We start from the raw sequence: 16,813 nt of genomic DNA on the forward strand, positions 1-16,813 counted from the left end.
GGCAGTGGGAGCAGCCGTGCCCCTCCCGACGCCCACCCGGCGTGAGTAGCTGTAGCGAGGGGGAGGGGGCGCTCATCAGGCTGGACGGTCCCCACGTGGCGCCCACCCTGCTGCCAAAACGTAGCTGCTCGGGGCACAGAGCGCAGGACCACAGAGGCAGACACGCCGAGCTGTTGGAGCCTAGCAGCCAGCTCCTTTGAAGGGACATTCTACGTGCATCAGGAAAGGAGAAGGGACACTGGACTCAACAGCTTCGCTCAGCCCAGTGGGGTGACGGGGTCCTACCCTTGCACTCAGGAGAGAGTCACCATTGGCTTGGGAACTGAGCGAAGAGAAATCTAGGGATTTGGAGGAATCGGATTCAAAAGAAATGTCAAAAGATATCCAGGGCAGCCACCGGAGTCCGGAAGCTTAATAGCCACCGGGTCACCGTGACCCCGGGAACGACAGTGACTGACAAGCGCAAAGACCAGGCGCTTGCCATCATCCACGGGTCTGCTGGCTGAAGCCGCCTCCACGGCGTGGGACCCGGGTGTAGACGTCTACGGAGACAGCCAGAAAGCGACATGCTGCGTGCAGCCTCAGAACTGCCCCAGCTGGGGAACCTTCTGGGCGGCGCGGCGCGACGGTGACCCGCGCGGGTGGGTGCGAGGGGTGTGCCCGGCCCCGCCTGCGCGCCCCTCCCCGCGGTGGCCGCGCATCCAGGGGCGGCGCGGAGCCGAGCCGTTCGCCCAGCCGCCAGTGCCCGCGAGCGCCGCGCCTGCTCGGGGAATCCACTTCGCTGCTAGACGCTCCTCGTTCACGCTCGCTCCCTCCTCGGCTGCTTCCCATGGCTTTGACTCTGCGGCCGGAGCCTAACCACTAACGGAGAAACTTTTCCTGCCGTTTCTTCTCTCCACCCCCTTCCACGAGAGGATTAAAAGTTGCAAGAACTGGTGCGGTCCGTGTCACTTGGGTACTAGCCGGCGAGTTCCGAGTCTCAGCCATGTGCACCAACATAGTTTACGAGTGGCTGAAAGCGTTACAGCTCCCTCAGTACGCGGAGTCCTTCGTGGATAATGGCTACGATGACCTGGAAGTGTGCAAGCAGATCGGAGACCCGGACCTGGACGCCATCGGGGTGCTGGCTCCCGCGCACCGCCGCCGCATCCTGGAGGCTGTGCACCGGCTGCGGGAACAGGACGCTGCCGCTGCCGGCCTCTACTTCACACTCGAACCGCAGCCCGTGCCACCCGCACCGCTGGTGGACGCGGTGCCCCCAAGCCGCCGGGGGGAGCCATGTGGCGGCTCAGCCCAGGGCACTCGCGGGGACCCCCGTGGCCAGCCAAGCGCTCCCCGCAGCAGGGAGCTGGTGAGCTACCCTAAGCTGAAACTGAAGATCATGATCCGGGATAAGCTGGTCCGCGATGGCATTCACCTGAGCAAACCCCCATACTCGCGCAAGGTAAGGAGGCGCGGCCAAGGCGACCTTGGGGACACGGCGGGAGGGGACCAGGCCTGGCGCTTCTGTGGCGGCTCAACAGTCAGCCTAGGTGACACTTGAGAAACCAGAGTGTTTGGGCTGTCTGGTTCTCCAGTTTCCTGCGTTCCTATGTATCCCTTCCATCCTGGCGTCACTAATAATAACTGCTCATTCAGATTTTGCAAACTCTTAACTGGGTATAAGACACCCTGGCATACATGCTCGACTATCTGGTCCAGGGCAATGGGTGCTTGCTTTTGGTGGCCACCGGGAAATCCAGTGCCTCTAGCAGTGTCTGGCTTGGAAGAACGCCAAAAGGACGGGTCACATCTGTCTTTCAATTTTCAGCCTTCCTCTTTTTCTTTACCTTTTCCCCCCTGAGTTTTGAGAAACTTCCAAGAGGAGTGGGAATTCAGGGCCTGCTGGTCTCAATTCCAAGCTATTGAGAAGTGTATCATTAACACGAACCTGTGTGTGTGTGTGTGTGTGTGTGTGTGTGTGTGTGTGTGTGTGTGTGTTGGGGGCGGGGGGAGGTGGGGATAACGCCTGTGCGTCCCATCAAAACAGTGCAACAATTATTATTGTAGATTGTATCATATGTCTTCCCCGCTACATCCTACAATCTCAGAGGACAGGATGCCTGCATCCTGCCAATCGCAGTAAGCTAGAACCTAAGGAAGGTATGGGGTAGAGAAGCTTGGTCACAAAAAAGTCACATGTATAAAAGTGTACATGAAAAGTATATACATTTATACTTGTATATTTGTGCATATATGCATGACCCGTAATAGAGTTAGAGATCACAGTAATGAGAAACTCTAAAAAGAGGCACCGAGGGATTCATCCATGTCTTCTGACTTGAAGCCTGGTATCCCCAAACTCTTGGTTTTCCAATGTGAAGGAAAAACAAGAAAACCTTTCTTTTCCTTAGAGTTTAGCTCATTGGCCAGGAAACCTGGGGGTGTTTTACTGATGCAAGTCCTACAGTCCTTTCCAGTCATTCTTGAAAAAATTCTTCAATTCACAATTCACTGCAGAAGGCTCACCAACCCCACCATGACACCCTTGGCATGATCACCTCTAAATCACACAGTATTTTCATTGCAGTACAATGTCCTAAGGATTAGCCATGCTTGTGACTGCCAGGAGAGTGAGTCTACCCTACTAACCTGAATTCTCATTCCATGTAATGAGTTGTATACATTCTGATCATGACCATGACAGAGCCAAGGTACAGAAGAAAATTTACATTGTAAAGAAAAGGTTCCCAGCTCTGTTCATGGGAGAAATAATTGCATCAGAAAACAAAATCCCACACAACAGGAAATCTAGAACTTGAGAAGCCATCATATATAAACAGCAAATTCCAAAGAAACAACGTGACTTGCTACTTCATAGTTGGGTGTTCAGTTTTATATGCATTAATTATGATTTAATTCCTACGTCAATATGTGTTCTTCTTTCATACAATGAAGCTCTCCATATCCATTTGTTTGTTCTTCAGAAGGAGCATCTTGAAGAGGGTAATGGGACTATTACTGCCCCCAGTTGATTTTTCCATCAGTTAAAGAAAGAAAATTAAATCCACATAGAAAGCAAAATCAACTGGGTGGTGGTGGTAGTGGCATATGCAATTAATCCCAGCACTAGAGAGGTAGATACAGGCAGATCTCTGTGAGTTCAAGGCCAACCTGGTATACAGAGCTAGTTCTAGGAATAGCCAGTGCTACACAAAGGAACCTGTCTTTAAAAATCAGCAGTAACAATAACGACAAAGTAAAAGTGGACAAGTTTTATTGGTAAGCATTACCGCAATGGGATATTTCGGTAAAAGTAAACTGGAAGGCTGTGCCTAGTGGCACATGCCTATAGTTCTAATACTTTGAGAGGCAGAGTTTGAAGACAGTTCAGGCTGCACAGATTAACTAAATAAAGTTGACAGAAGTAACTCTTTACGTGGAAAATAAACAGCGTCGATGCAAATTGAATTTTTTTTTTATACAAACCTGACTTATAAAAATGTGTTACTGTTAGGTGTGCTGGTCACACCTGTGATCCCGGCGCTCAAGAGGCAGAGACAGAAAAATCTGGAGTCCAAGTCCAGCCTCAGCTATACAATGAGTTCCTAAGCTACAAGAGATCCTGCTGACCGGAAGACAGGGAAACGCGTTGCCACGTTACTTATTGATCTAAGCAGGAATCACAGCCCAAAGCCTCTGCTCAAACACTGTGTCCGTCCCTTAGACGCTTCCCCACTTGTCAATCTGATGTTTGGGCTCGTCTTGTTTTGCCTTGTAAGCATGGAACCAAAATGCATGGCTTTAATGCCAACCACTCTCAGGCCGGGCGAACGCGCTCACCCATCCTCTTAGTGACGCTGCACTACAGTAGTTGAAGATCAAACCAGCCCTGGCAAGTAGCTGCCTTCTTTTTGTTCGGGATTTGAACGGAGCCCTCCCTCCATTACACACCTCTTGGCGCAGGCTCACTTTACTTTCTGGTATATTAGTAACAAACATTTGGCCTCCTGCTCCTTTGGTACTGGAATAAACTTCTGTTCCGCTGACCGTGGTCCTTCCTAACCACACTGGACTTCCTTCAGGCTAGCGCAGCATGGGATTGTGCTCCTCCAGTCTTGATCCCAGCACCCATTCATGGTCCTGTGGTAGCAGGCAGCTGGGACACGTGCTTGAGGCAAACCTCCTTTCTAACCTAGCCTCCTTAGAAAAGCGTTCTGAGGCAGGTGATCACTGTTGCCCACCCCCAACAAACACCCCCTGCAAGATAGCAGGAGGATGGTAGTGAACCATTATTCCCTTTTACCAAATCTACTTTGTGCGCCTCTCGCCCTTGAATTTGCTTCCTTTAGGCACTGTGACCTTCACTTGAGGTGATAGAGCATCTTTGGGGCTAATGCCACCCACACAGGATTTAGACCAGCCGCTTCCTCCTGTGGTGTTGTGTTAACACTCCTAGCCTGCTGCGTAGTTCTTCTCACAGCCTTTCAGCTAGGCTTCTCCAGGTCCCTTGTTTTCAGGCTGAGATGCTCATTTTCCCGTGAGTTCCAGGCAATGCCAGACATTACCTGTGCTGTCAGCGTCTCTGCCAAATTGGCACTCTCTAGGAGGACAGCTCCAGAAACGAAGCCAAACCAATTCACTTCACTAAGCCAAAGCAACCCCCTTGAAGCTAGAAACAGTGCTCCGGTGTGTGAAGACGCACTTTCTGGTACTTGATTGCTCAAACCCCACTCCACATGTCTGCTCGCCTCACAGGGCAGCTGTGAGAACTTGAAGCCTGCTCTTGAGTGTGAGAATTCCTTTCTAGGCACTGAAATGTCATTTCCTCCTGTCCTTCCTCACACTTACCTACTTGGAGTTTTGAGAAGAATCCACCTTCCTTTCAACTGAATCGGTAAACCGAACCAGTAATACCAGTGACCCCAAATTATCAGCACCCCATTACCCTGGAATACTTAAAGCTTAAGGAAACTCTCTCCTGCGAATCATAATTAATGCATATAAAACTGAACACCCAACTATGAAGTAGCAAGTCACGTTGTTTCTTTGGAATTTGCTGTTTATATATGATGGCTTCTCAAGTTCTAGATTTCCTGTTGCGTGGGATTTTGTTTTCTGATGCAATTATTTCTCCCATGAACAGAGCTGGGAACCTTTTCTTTACAATGTAAATTTTCTTCTGTACCTTGGCTCTGTCATGGTCATGATCAGAATGTATACAACTCATTACATGGAATGAGAATTCAGGTTGGTAGGGTAGACTCACTCTCCCTGGCAGTCACAAGCATGGCCAATCCTTAGGACATTGTACTGCAATGAAAATACTGTGTGATTTAGAGGTGATCATGCCAAGGGTGTCATGGTGGGGTTGGTGAGCCTTCTGCAGTGAATTGTGAATTGAAGAATTTTTTCAAGAATGACTGGAAAGGACTGTAGGACTTGCATCAGTAAAACACCCCCAGGTTTCCTGGTCAATGAGCTAAACTCTAAGGAAAAGAAAGGTTTTCTTGTTTTTCCTTCACATTGGAAAACCAAGAGTTTGGGGATACCGGACTTCAAGTCAGAAGACATGGATGAGTCCCTCTGTGCCTCTTTTTAGAGTTTCTCATTACTGTGATCTCTAACTCTATTACGGGTCATGCTTATATGCACAAATATACAAGTATAAATGTATATACTTTTCATGTACACTTTTATACATGTGACTTTTTTGTGACCAAGCTTCTCTACCCCATACCTTCCTTAGGTTCTAGCTTACTGCGATTGGCAGGATGTAGGCATCCTGTCCTCTGAGATTGTAGGAAGCAGCGGGGAAGACATACGGTACAATCTACAATAATAATTGTTGCACTGTTTTGATGGGACGCACAGGATGCCATGAACAGGGCATCAAATTTTTTTTACATGAACTAGGAATATGGGGCACATTAGCAGAGACAAAGGAGGAAGCAGAATTCTGGAAAGCACTAGAAACCATGGTGTTTCAAGGCGGAGAAACTGGAGATTGTAGCCAGGTAGGATACTCATGGGGTAGATTTGTAGACTTCTTTAAAAACTTTTAATTCATTATTGTCATTCTGTATGTGATATGTGTACATGAGAGAGTGTTGCATGTGCCACACAGCACATGTGTGAAGATCAGAAAACAGCTTTGTGGAGTTGATTCTCCTCCTCAGCTTTTACTTGGGTTTGAACTTATGTCACCAGGCTTGCACAGTGAGGCACCCATACCCGCTGAGCCGTCTTCTGGATAGACTTCTACAGCTCTTCCTTAGGAAATGTCTTCTTGCTCCTCCACCAGCGGAAGCAAGTATTGGAATTAGTGTAGCCTTGTTTAATAATGTTGTAGAGATGGTAACCGTCATTCACACATTAGTATAGATTAAATTAACAAGGTAATGGTAAGAAGGCTTCGAGGTGTCCTCAGAGGAGGTAGCCTAAGATGAAGGTGTTTGAAAAGAAAAAGTTGCCACGAAGACTTGTGTGGAAGGCACAGAGTACTAGAAAGGAAGAGATCTTGGCAGAGACATGCTGTGTCCTTTGGAATTTTGCCTGGGGTCTTGGCAGAAGCTGACATGACAATAAATATTGTTCCTCCCAAGAATTCCTTCTGCGTGTGTGACATTACCAGGACAGATTGGAAGCTGACAAACTTTAGCTTCTCCAGTTCAACTAATATCCCCAAATATCTTCGGTCTAGATCCTTCTAGGCTTTTTCTTTTTCTTTCAGTCCAGTTGGAACACTGTGGAAAGGAGAGATGGGGAGAAAACAAGAGTGGATGTTTTCTTCATGCTCTTGACAGTTTATGAGCTGTAGAGTTCGCATATAAGTGGACCCTCTGCTGTCCACCGACCTGTGCATTTGTTCTATCTTACCCATCCACCCATCCACCCATCTACCCATCCACCCTTCCACCCATCTACCTATCCATTTTTGCCTTCTTTAATCTACCAGCTTGTCTGTTCCTCTATCCATTGACCCATCCACCTATCCATTCTTCTTCCATTTAATCAATATCGAACGTATGACATAGACTGGGCCCTAGCATTAGGATGACAGTTTGCTGCAGACATGATCTTTTGCTTGTATTTGCATTGCTGAGCTCGGTACCTGATATATGGTACTTGGACCCTATCAAAGATCAGTGTTGTTTTTATAAATACTAGACATCAGAATATTTGACGCTCGTGTTTATTTCAATGAGAAAATGAATCAGTTGTGGGGGAAAGGAGAGTAAATTAATGATGACATTTAAAAAACAAAAGAGCTTAAGTGATACTGAAGGAGATAAAATGCTGGCCCTGTAGAACACGCAGAGTTATGCAGTGTAGCAAGGATTAGAGGAAATAAGTGGGGTTCTCACAGTGTCTGGAAAGGGGGGGTCCTCTACTAGGATCAAAATCAATTCCTTATGAACTATCAAGTGTAAGTAGGGATGCCAAGCATTTGAGCCACCAGGAAGGAGGCTTCTGTCTTCCTTCACATATTATCTGCTCTGGAAGCCATGTGCTGAGAGTAGCATGGACATTCCTCTCCCAAACTTCGCCAGCATATGGTTTCTGTGACTTATATGGCTTTTGGCGTTCCCCCGGAGAGAACAGCATTGTCCATTTCTATCCCACTGTGGACACTGTAGTGTAATGACTATGGACCCTGGCTCAGACTAGATGCTCAATGTAAGTCCCAGCTCTCTCCTGCACTAGGTTACCTGGGCAGCACTGCAGGAGAAGGCAACGCAATTGGCTGCCTCTTGGGGTTGTTAAGTGGGTTCGATGAGCTCAGTGTCCTGAACTTATGAGATCAACATCATGTCTGTCTAGAGCTGCTCCAACAAATACCACACAGGGATATTTGCCGTTTAAGACAATGCAAATGTGTTCTCTGCCAGTTCTGGAGGCTACAAGTTCAAGATTGAGGGAATGGCATGACCTCACTTGAAAAGTCCTAAGGGCTTACAGTGTGATTCACCTAAACAAGGTCTTGCCAAGGGCTCCAAACAGCTTCTCTTTGTCTGCCTTGAGCACTCCAGGCATCATCAGATGTACAGGGTCATGTGGTCCAAGTGACTGAGTGACTTAACTCTAGACTGGACCTGCTGGAGACCTTCTGTTGTTTGGGGGCTTCTAACTAGCAGCTTCTCGGGTTTCGTACTAACAGGCTGGAGTAGCCTACCCAAACGTAGCCTCTCAAGTGCAGAGAAGCACTTGGGGCTTTGCATACTGCGCGTCTTTTTCGGTTGTGGGAGGTTGGAAGCTGCTCCAACTTAGCCTCCTTGTACTTCATTGTGCACCATCCCAAACTGTAGGACGTCTGAAGATTTCCTGAGGCAGAAGCCTTCTGCATCTTTGTCAGACTTGTCTCGCACCTTTCTGATCTGCAAATGTATTACCAGGAGGTTTGGAGTAATTGTTTCCATCTTGCTTACTTGCCCAAGCCATCAAGGTCCGGGAACACAGTGAGGTAATATGGAAGAGATACGTGACCAAGATCTCTCTGTTGAATAAAATGTGATATATAGATGGAGGGGGTGTGTGTGTGTGTGTGTGTGTGTGTGTGTGTGTGTGTGTGTGTGTGTGTGTGTGTGTGTGTGTTGTGTGTGTGTGTGTGTGTGTGTGTGTGTGTGTGTGTGTGTGTGTGTGTGTGTGTGTGTGTGTGTGTGTGTGTGTGTGTGGTGTGTGTGTGTGTGTTGGTTGTGTGTTGTGTGTTGTGTTGTTGTGTGTGGGGGTTTGGTTTTTGGTTTTTGGGGGTTGTGGTGGGGTTGTTGGTTGTGTGGGGTTTTGGGTGGTTGGGGTGTGTTGTGGGGTTGGTGGTGTTGGTGTGTGGTGGGTTGTTTGTGTTTGTGTGTGTTTGGGTGGTGTGTGTGGGGGTGGTGTATGGTGTGTGTGTGTGGTATGTGTGTGTGTGGTGTGTGTGTGTGTGGTGTGTGTGTGTGTGTTTGAGAGATAGAGGCAGATTTTTAATAAGAGGGATAATAATAATAATAATAATAATAATAATAATAATAATAATAATAAACAAACAGACAAACATTAGCTTCTGCATAGAATCCTTGAACAGGAAAGGGAATTCCATGGGTGATAAATGCGTGCGTCGCTGTACTTAATAAAAACCTTATGTTTGAAAAGTGGTTCCTTTAAATGTCCAATTCACAAATGACTCAAAGGCATCTAAACCTCAGGCCCTTCATGGCTCGGTGCTCCAGATTCCCCTTCAGCAGCAGCTGGTTGTCCTCTCTTCCCATGACTATTCCGGTTATCAAGTTAAATGAGGTAGGGTGCTGAGTCTGGCTGTGGGACTCTGGCCTTAGGACCCCTGTTCTGATCAAGGTGTAGGTCTATAGTCCCCAGCTAAGCTGACTGCTTGTCTGAGACTTTGGAAGCAAACCACCCGTCAGGTTTCACACTCCAGGCTGTGGTAATCGGGAAGTCCAGGTGACTATTCACTCGGCATAGCTGTGGCCTCCTTTCTGTTGTCTGGTAAAGCTTAAAACAAGTGATCTTAGGGCTGGTGCCTCACTTCAGGAACTCAATGCTCCACGCCTTAATCATGATACACTTTTCCTTTTGAAGAATGGTTTAAGTTCTTTAAAAATTGTTAAAGGAACACGCCAAGTGTGTACACATTGGCATTGTGCAAACAGGAAAATTAAATCATAAAATTTGATCTATTTTTAATTTTTAGGTTTTTTTTCCCCCAGAAGTGATATTCTGTAGCTCAAGCTAGCATAGAACTCAGAGAATCTGCCTTCCTCCATGTCTTGGGTGCTGGGATTACAGGCATGAATTTCCGCATGTGGCTAGAGGAAACTGCCTGCCTAGAGGTCAGGCGGTGAAGGTGCGCTGATGTCATTGCTCGCTGATAGCAAAATGCTTCTGGTGAGCCGCATTAACAGACTCCAGGAAGAGCATTTGGCAGATGAACAGCGTAGCTTATGGTGAGTGCTTGGCTTAGTCATCCCCAACTGCTCTTCTTTCAGGGTTCTCTCAGGTACCTCAACTTCTTATGGTGTGCAATACACACAGAGAGCTCTATGCCACTGAACTCAGAGGCTCTGTGCATGGCATGGTCTCCTGACACCAGAAGTAGGGGATTTGGTAATGCCCGTGTACTTGGTAGTAAAATCCCAAGGTAGAAGTTTCATCCTCTACCATTTCTAGTCAGTTCCACCGGTCAGATTGTAGTGGAAGTCATTTCTTAAAAACAAAACTATTCAAAATTAGGTCTTCAAAGTGCCCACTTAGAAGATTATAGTATTTCCAGATATCCGGAGCATTTCTTGAACTCCAGAGGCACGGATATGCTTTTGGAGGGTCTTTTACAGCAGTGAGCTCCGATTCTTCTCAGGTAGGACTGACTTGGGGTAAACATCTACTGTCATTGGAACCAAACAAGGCAATTAAGAGGGTGGCGTTTAACCGTGAGATGGAGACAGAACCTGTCAGCGAAACAACGTAATTTTGCTGTAATGTATAGAGGGGCTTTTAGAATGTATGGCATTTATAAACCTTTTTGTATTTTTATGACAAAAAACAAAAACAAACAAACAAACAAACAAACAAAAAAAACAAGCCCTTAGTGTGAATTCATGTTTGCCAATATGGAAACTTTCCCGGAAGGATTCGTAACCTACAACAAACGGTTCTGTGGTATTTTCAAATAAGAAAACCACCAGTACCAATTGCTGCCAAAAGGTAATTACGATAAAGGTGTCAGTGGTGCACTGGGGTGGACTGAGGTGGAATGCAGAGAAATCCATTTTCTGTGCTGCACTTGATAGATTACTCAGGATTCAGACGGCGCTATGGTTTCCTTAGGGCTTGGCATTTGCTTATTTTTATGTTCTTGCAAATTCCTTCCTGACGCTTCCAAGTCAAGTCGTAACAGCGTTCAACTTGTTTTTCCTCCCCTTGAGTGGGGGGCGGGAAATGATGTTAGAGATGAAGGGTGCCCTGTCACGAGACCAGACTGGTGTCTGCTCTTACATGGAAAGGCGTGCTAGGAAGCGACTTTTTTTTTTCCCCTTAAGTTCTGTCACAAGATGAAGACTGAGGCTGGCTCTTAAGATAGCAAGTGGTACCCAGGGATACTTGGAAGAGCATTTACTGAGGTGAAGGGTAGTGCATTAGGGACTGCTTGTAGCTTCTTGAGCTCATAGTCAGGATAATGGTCAAGGCGACATGTATCCCCTGGCTGAAGCAGACTTCTTATTACCACTCCTGGTATTGGGGTGAATGGATTTTATCAGTTCTTTCCTACGTTTTATAAAATGTTGCTATTTAAATTGACCACTGATTCAGGCTTGGGGAGAAATAGGAGAGGAAATAAGACGATACTTGTTTTCAGTCAATATAAAAACTATTAAAGACCAGTGAGTGTGGAACATGCCAAGAGGCATTAAGCATACGATTTGTCTTCCATAAAGACTAAGTGACATCTAATGGTTTAAAGAGATCTTATTACCACTTCTAATTGAAATAAATGGTCTGAGGAGCTCTAAAAATCTTACTGTTAAATTTACATAATGTTACAAACATAAACAAAATGAGATCTACTTCATTCTGAATAGGTCAGAAAGACAAGAAAAACAATTGGTAGGTATTCACTACTAACAGAACCCATAACGAACAGAGATGACAAGTTCTAAGATTTTTTTTCCTCTAAGAACACAGACTAAAGATGCTCCTACCATACTTGACACAAGTAAATCATTATTCAATATTTCATCTTTATTTGACAAATTATTTTAAGTGAGTCATGCAATAATTCACTATTACTTTATCTATTCCTTGCTGTTAAAACAATTAATAATTAAATGAGATAATTTTAATTTTAAAGTGTTCAGACTTCAAGGAAGTATGCAATCTAATTGAATAGAATTTTCACTCAGCTATTTCTGCTTGCATGCTATATTCTGGTTTACTCGTTAAAAATTTTAATACATAAACTCCAAGTGGCCACATAGGACTAATAGAGTTGAAGTAACCCATGTGTTATTGTTTTGCTTTTATATATCCTGATACTACTGCTCTCGTTTTGGGTTGATTGGTTTTCTTGGGAATATTTAGTACTACAACGCAGGTGTGATACCCAAGTTTACTCTCCTTGAAGGACTCTTGGAGCCATTCTGTGGGTGTGGAGTCATCTGTGTAATGGGGTGTCTGCACTATCTTAATCCATGTAAACCAGAAAGGCATGGGCTAGGAGCTATGAACTTGATGAGTTTTGCAGATCCCTGAAGCTCCACATGTGTTCCCTCGGTCTTGCCCAGAAGAAATATCTTATCAATGATACTGATGAGGATTAGTGATAGGGCATGGGTTTTTTCATGTAGGGGTATATGTTTGTGGGGGTGGTATAGCTCTGTGATGTAAACATAGATGTGTGTGTCTATGAAAACCAGAGGAGGTAATACGGGTGTCATGCTGTACCTCTCTCTACTCCCTTTAAGACAGTGCTTTCTACAGTGCTAGGTTGGAGGCAAACACTTTCCAGTGATCTTTCTTTCTCCGTCCTCCCCAGGGTGGGGGTATATGTGTGTGTGTGTGTGTGGGAGGGGCATGCTTGGCCTTCCTCATGAGTGTTGGAGATCAGGCCCTCATTCTTGTGTAGTAAGCTCTGCTATCCATGGAGCCACCTCTTGGTTCCCATTAGGAAGTCATTTTGACACCTACAGGCAACAACTGGGATACACGTCTCCATGTTAGTGTGAGGTATAAAATCCTGATGATTAAAAAAAAAAAACGCATTTCTGCTGAAAATGATGCCCATATCCATCTCATAGACTTGCAGCATTGACTCAACAATATAATATATGTGAGGCTACTCTGTAAATATTGATGAGCCCCGCAGATTTAAGGTGTTCTTATTGGCAGTGTAAATCACAATGCTTATAGGAAATTATTTTTGAATGTTGAAGAGTAGAGACACGGCACTGAGGAAATTTGGAGAACAATGAGGTGGATGGATCAAGAGGAACTGCAAATAGCCTGTATTAACATTTCTAGCATGATACTGCACGAAAATTTAAAATTTCATGTTTAGAACCATGTATGTTTCTCTTAGGGTTTCTTTTGCTATGATGAAACACCATGACCAAAAAGCAAGTTGGGAAAGAAAAGGTTTATTCAGCTCACACTTCCACAGTGATGTTCATCCCAGAAGGAAGTCAGGACAGGACCTCAAACAGGGCTAGAACTTGGAGGCAGGAGTTGATGCAGAGGCCATGGAGGGTGCTGCTTACTGGCTCGCTCCCCTGGCTCAGCCTGCTTTCTTATAGAACCCAGGATCACTGGCCCAGGATTGGCACCGCCCACAGTGAGCTGCCCCTCCCCCCAATTGATCACTAATTGAGAAAAATGCCTTACAGATGAATGTCAGAGGCATTTTCTCAAGTGTGGTTCCTTCCTCTCTGACGATTCTAACTTCTGTCAAGTTGACCCACAAAACCAGCCGGTACAATGTGTAAGAATGTCGGGTTTGTATAAAATAGAAAGAACTGGTCAGCAGGTATCATGTGAAAACTAGTTTTATTTAGCATTGTGAAGATACCGTTGACGAAATTGGATGTATTCACAGTGTGCCGTGTGGTATTTTTATATATGAGCTCATTGTGAAATGATTCTATTAGTCAAGTAAGTTTTCTCATCACCCTCCTTATTTATCATGCCTTTGTGACAAAATACATTGAAGATCTAATCTCCTAGCAATTATGACACTACGAAACATTAATATTAACTCCAATTACTGTACTGCATAGTAGATCTCCACATTTATCCTAATTGAAACTTCATACCTTTTAACCAACATGTTCCCAGCTATGCCCTACTTCAAAAGTGATTTTAGTACCAAGACATGTTATGCCTCAAGTTGGTCATACTTGACTTTGGCATTGTCTCTCTTACTGTTCTGACACCTGTGGGTATTGCTATTGATTTTTGTAATCTTTGTTATTTGGTAATGTCATTTTTCTACTCTCTAAGTTGCGTTTCTTCAATTACAGATTATGTCCCTTTATATTTGTGGATTTTCTCAAATTGCAATTATGTATTTCATATTTAAAACACCCTTTTCCTCTTTTTTTTCCTCTTCTGATTATTTTTCTGGTGCTTTGTATATATTAAGGATGTTATTCATGCTTTAATAGAAGTTGCAAACATTTTTTCCAAATGTAAGAATGTGGAATGTGTTTAGTTTACAATTTTATAGATTTTTCTATATCATAGATTTAAATTTCTTATGCATTATACTTTATTAGTAATTTTAAGCTATTTTTCTAAACTGGAAGAATACAGGAAGTATATAATCAAATATTTTATTTATTATTTATTCAGAGGTGTTGTTTCATTCTACTGAACCCTATTCATAAAATGGCTATCATCTCACTCACTTATTAAGCTTCTGGTAATGAGTGAATGAAATATATTAGGTGAGAAGGGCCTTATAAGATAACCTAGCATAGTGGTCATTCAAAACAACCGGCTAGCATTTTATTGTTATACATAATTTAATGGTTGTAAATTGTTCTTAATCTGAAGGCCATATTTTCAGTTATTTACCTCTTTACCATTTTGTTGATAAGACATCATTCCTTCATAGTTAAAATTAAATTAATTTTTTAAAATTCTAACAAGAACAACTCGTTGACTACGATGATCAGCGTTCAGGAGTCTTCCATAGGGCGAGTACAGGCTCAAGTTCAGTGTGAGCTGCATAGGTTGTTCCAAGCTGGCCTCAGAATCACAGGAAGACCAGTCTCCAACTCAAAGTGCCCGCCTGTGGTCCATTTTAGGAAATTGAAAGCAGGAAGGATCAAGAGTTCAAATTCAGTCTATCCACATAGAAGGTTTTAGGCCATCATGGGTACATAGACCCTGTCTCAAACAAAACAAAAGAAAACAAAAGACTCAAAGAAATATTTCCCAAAACCCAACCCAACCCACACCAAAAGTCAAGCCAACCAAACAAGAAGTTTGAACCTATTGTAACTGTTGAAATTATTGCCTTACTTGATTTTCATTCGCCTTACATACTTTCCTCTGCATGGGTAAAGAGAACCAACCTTGATTTTTGTGATTGTTTTCATCCTTACAAAACTTGTGCTCAAGTCCATTGTCAGTGAACACGCATATAGATTCCTTTTTTTATTTCCTTGAAACCGTCTAATTTGTCTGAATTTTATTTTGGTGCATGACATGATGTAATATGCTAGTGCGATTTATAATTATGCTAGGCACATCATTATCTCACCTACTTATTGACATTACACTTCTCACTTATTTTTCTAGTGTTATTGCATCGGCCTCAGTTTATCAAGTATACACACACACACACACACACACACATACACACACACACACTAATAAATGTAGAAAATAAATTAAAAAGCTTTCTTTTTAATGGAGCTCCACGTTGAGGAAGTATTCAGCTGACAAACTTCCCCACACAAAAGCACTCTTACATATCTTTATGAGTAATGATGAAGGGTCTTTAAAAGCAACCAGGGTGTGAGATAAAGAATTAATAAGAATCTTGTTATCCAGTCTTTATCACATTTTTTTTTCTATGGTATCTTTCTTCTGTCAGTAATGCTACTCTTTGTCTCCTGTGCTCTGCCCTTTTCTGTTCCCAGCTAACTCCCATGCCTTTTAGTGGAAGATACAGGCTGGGGCTTCTTGCCAGATGCTATGTTAAATTGAAAACCCTTATAAGGAAAATGGAAGGGGCATTCATTTTCATTTAAATATTTGGCTTTGCATAGCAGTCAGAGCTCAATGTGTAACAAAGGTAGAACCGGAAAACTCTCCAAGGAATACCAATTTAACACACCTCCATTTCTATTTAAACTTTCACTGAAAGGTCAAATGGATAGATATGTTTTATAGAAAAGAAAAAAAAAAGTCAGTGAAGCATGGACTAAAAAAAATGGAGCCTAGAAATAGTATGTTTGTGGAGAAGATGTGTAAATCAGGTGCTGAAGTCAGCTGAGTTTGCAAAAACGGATACGCCCAACACTCCCCACGCTAGCCATCAATCATGTGATAAAGATATAGCCACTTTAAAGGACCCATGTATCAACACGGCGGAATGCAGCCCTGCTGCGTTATGAAGCACTCCTCTGGGAAGCTCTTGATTGACAAAAATAGTACTGCTTTAAGTGGTAGCAATATTTTCATGGCCAGAAAGTAATAAAGCTATACATGAGCTCCGTGAAAAGAAAATATTTGACATAAAACCCCCCAGAGCAGTGCTTGGGACGTGCTTCCTACAGGATTAGGTTAAGGTGTGAAGTAGTTCCAGCTAATGGGGAAGCTGATAATTTGATAAGTCGTTAATTACATCCAAGACCCTGTCATCTGTAGGCATCTGAAGAGAGAATGGGATTAGTCGCCACCTGGGATGACAGACCACACTACATCGCTGCTTGCTTAGGTTTGGGCACCAAGGAAACAGGTCAGGAGATGCTTCTGGAATCCATTATACGTTCGAACGGAGCCAGAGGGTATGCAAAGTAATTTACTCTTGGAGACCCACTTCATTACAGAGAGGTGGTGGAGAGTTGCCGTTAGATCGGCCCGCGTTCGCGTGTTCGCGCTGGGTTTTATTGCCCTGTCATTTTAAATCAAGAGTTTTTACTGCTGCTTTTGGCATAGCAATCTGGGCCAGAGCTAGATCTCTGTTAATGGGATCCTTGAAGGGATACACTTACCCTGGAAATGCGTTGAATTGAATCTTGTATCTTCTGATGACTTATTAAAGCGTGGTGGCTAGGACACCCCTGAACTGCTGGGTCATGCTAGGCTGGCTTTCTGACAAGAAGGGTTGTCTAACCAG

The 16,813-nt window shown here is 44.0% G+C and overlaps 1 protein-coding gene across 2 annotated transcripts in view; it reads left to right on the forward strand.

Moving 5' to 3' along the window:
* The first annotated feature begins 697 nt into the window (after positions 1-697).
* The window catches only part of Samd5 (sterile alpha motif domain containing 5), a 410,140-nt gene continuing 394,024 nt past the window's right edge, over positions 698-16,813 (forward strand). The window contains exon 1 of one of the 2 annotated variants that reach the window (XM_032894990.1): positions 698-1,444. In XM_032894990.1, the coding sequence (XP_032750881.1) occupies positions 986-1,444 (459 nt within the window). In that variant the 5' untranslated portion in view covers positions 698-985. The remainder of the gene's footprint in view (positions 1,445-16,813) is intronic. The other variant, XM_032894989.1, reaches the window with a different exon arrangement.

The sequence above is a fragment of the Rattus rattus genome, chromosome 2 (assembly GCF_011064425.1).
Source record: "Rattus rattus isolate New Zealand chromosome 2, Rrattus_CSIRO_v1, whole genome shotgun sequence".
Taxonomy (NCBI): Eukaryota; Metazoa; Chordata; class Mammalia; order Rodentia; family Muridae; genus Rattus; species Rattus rattus.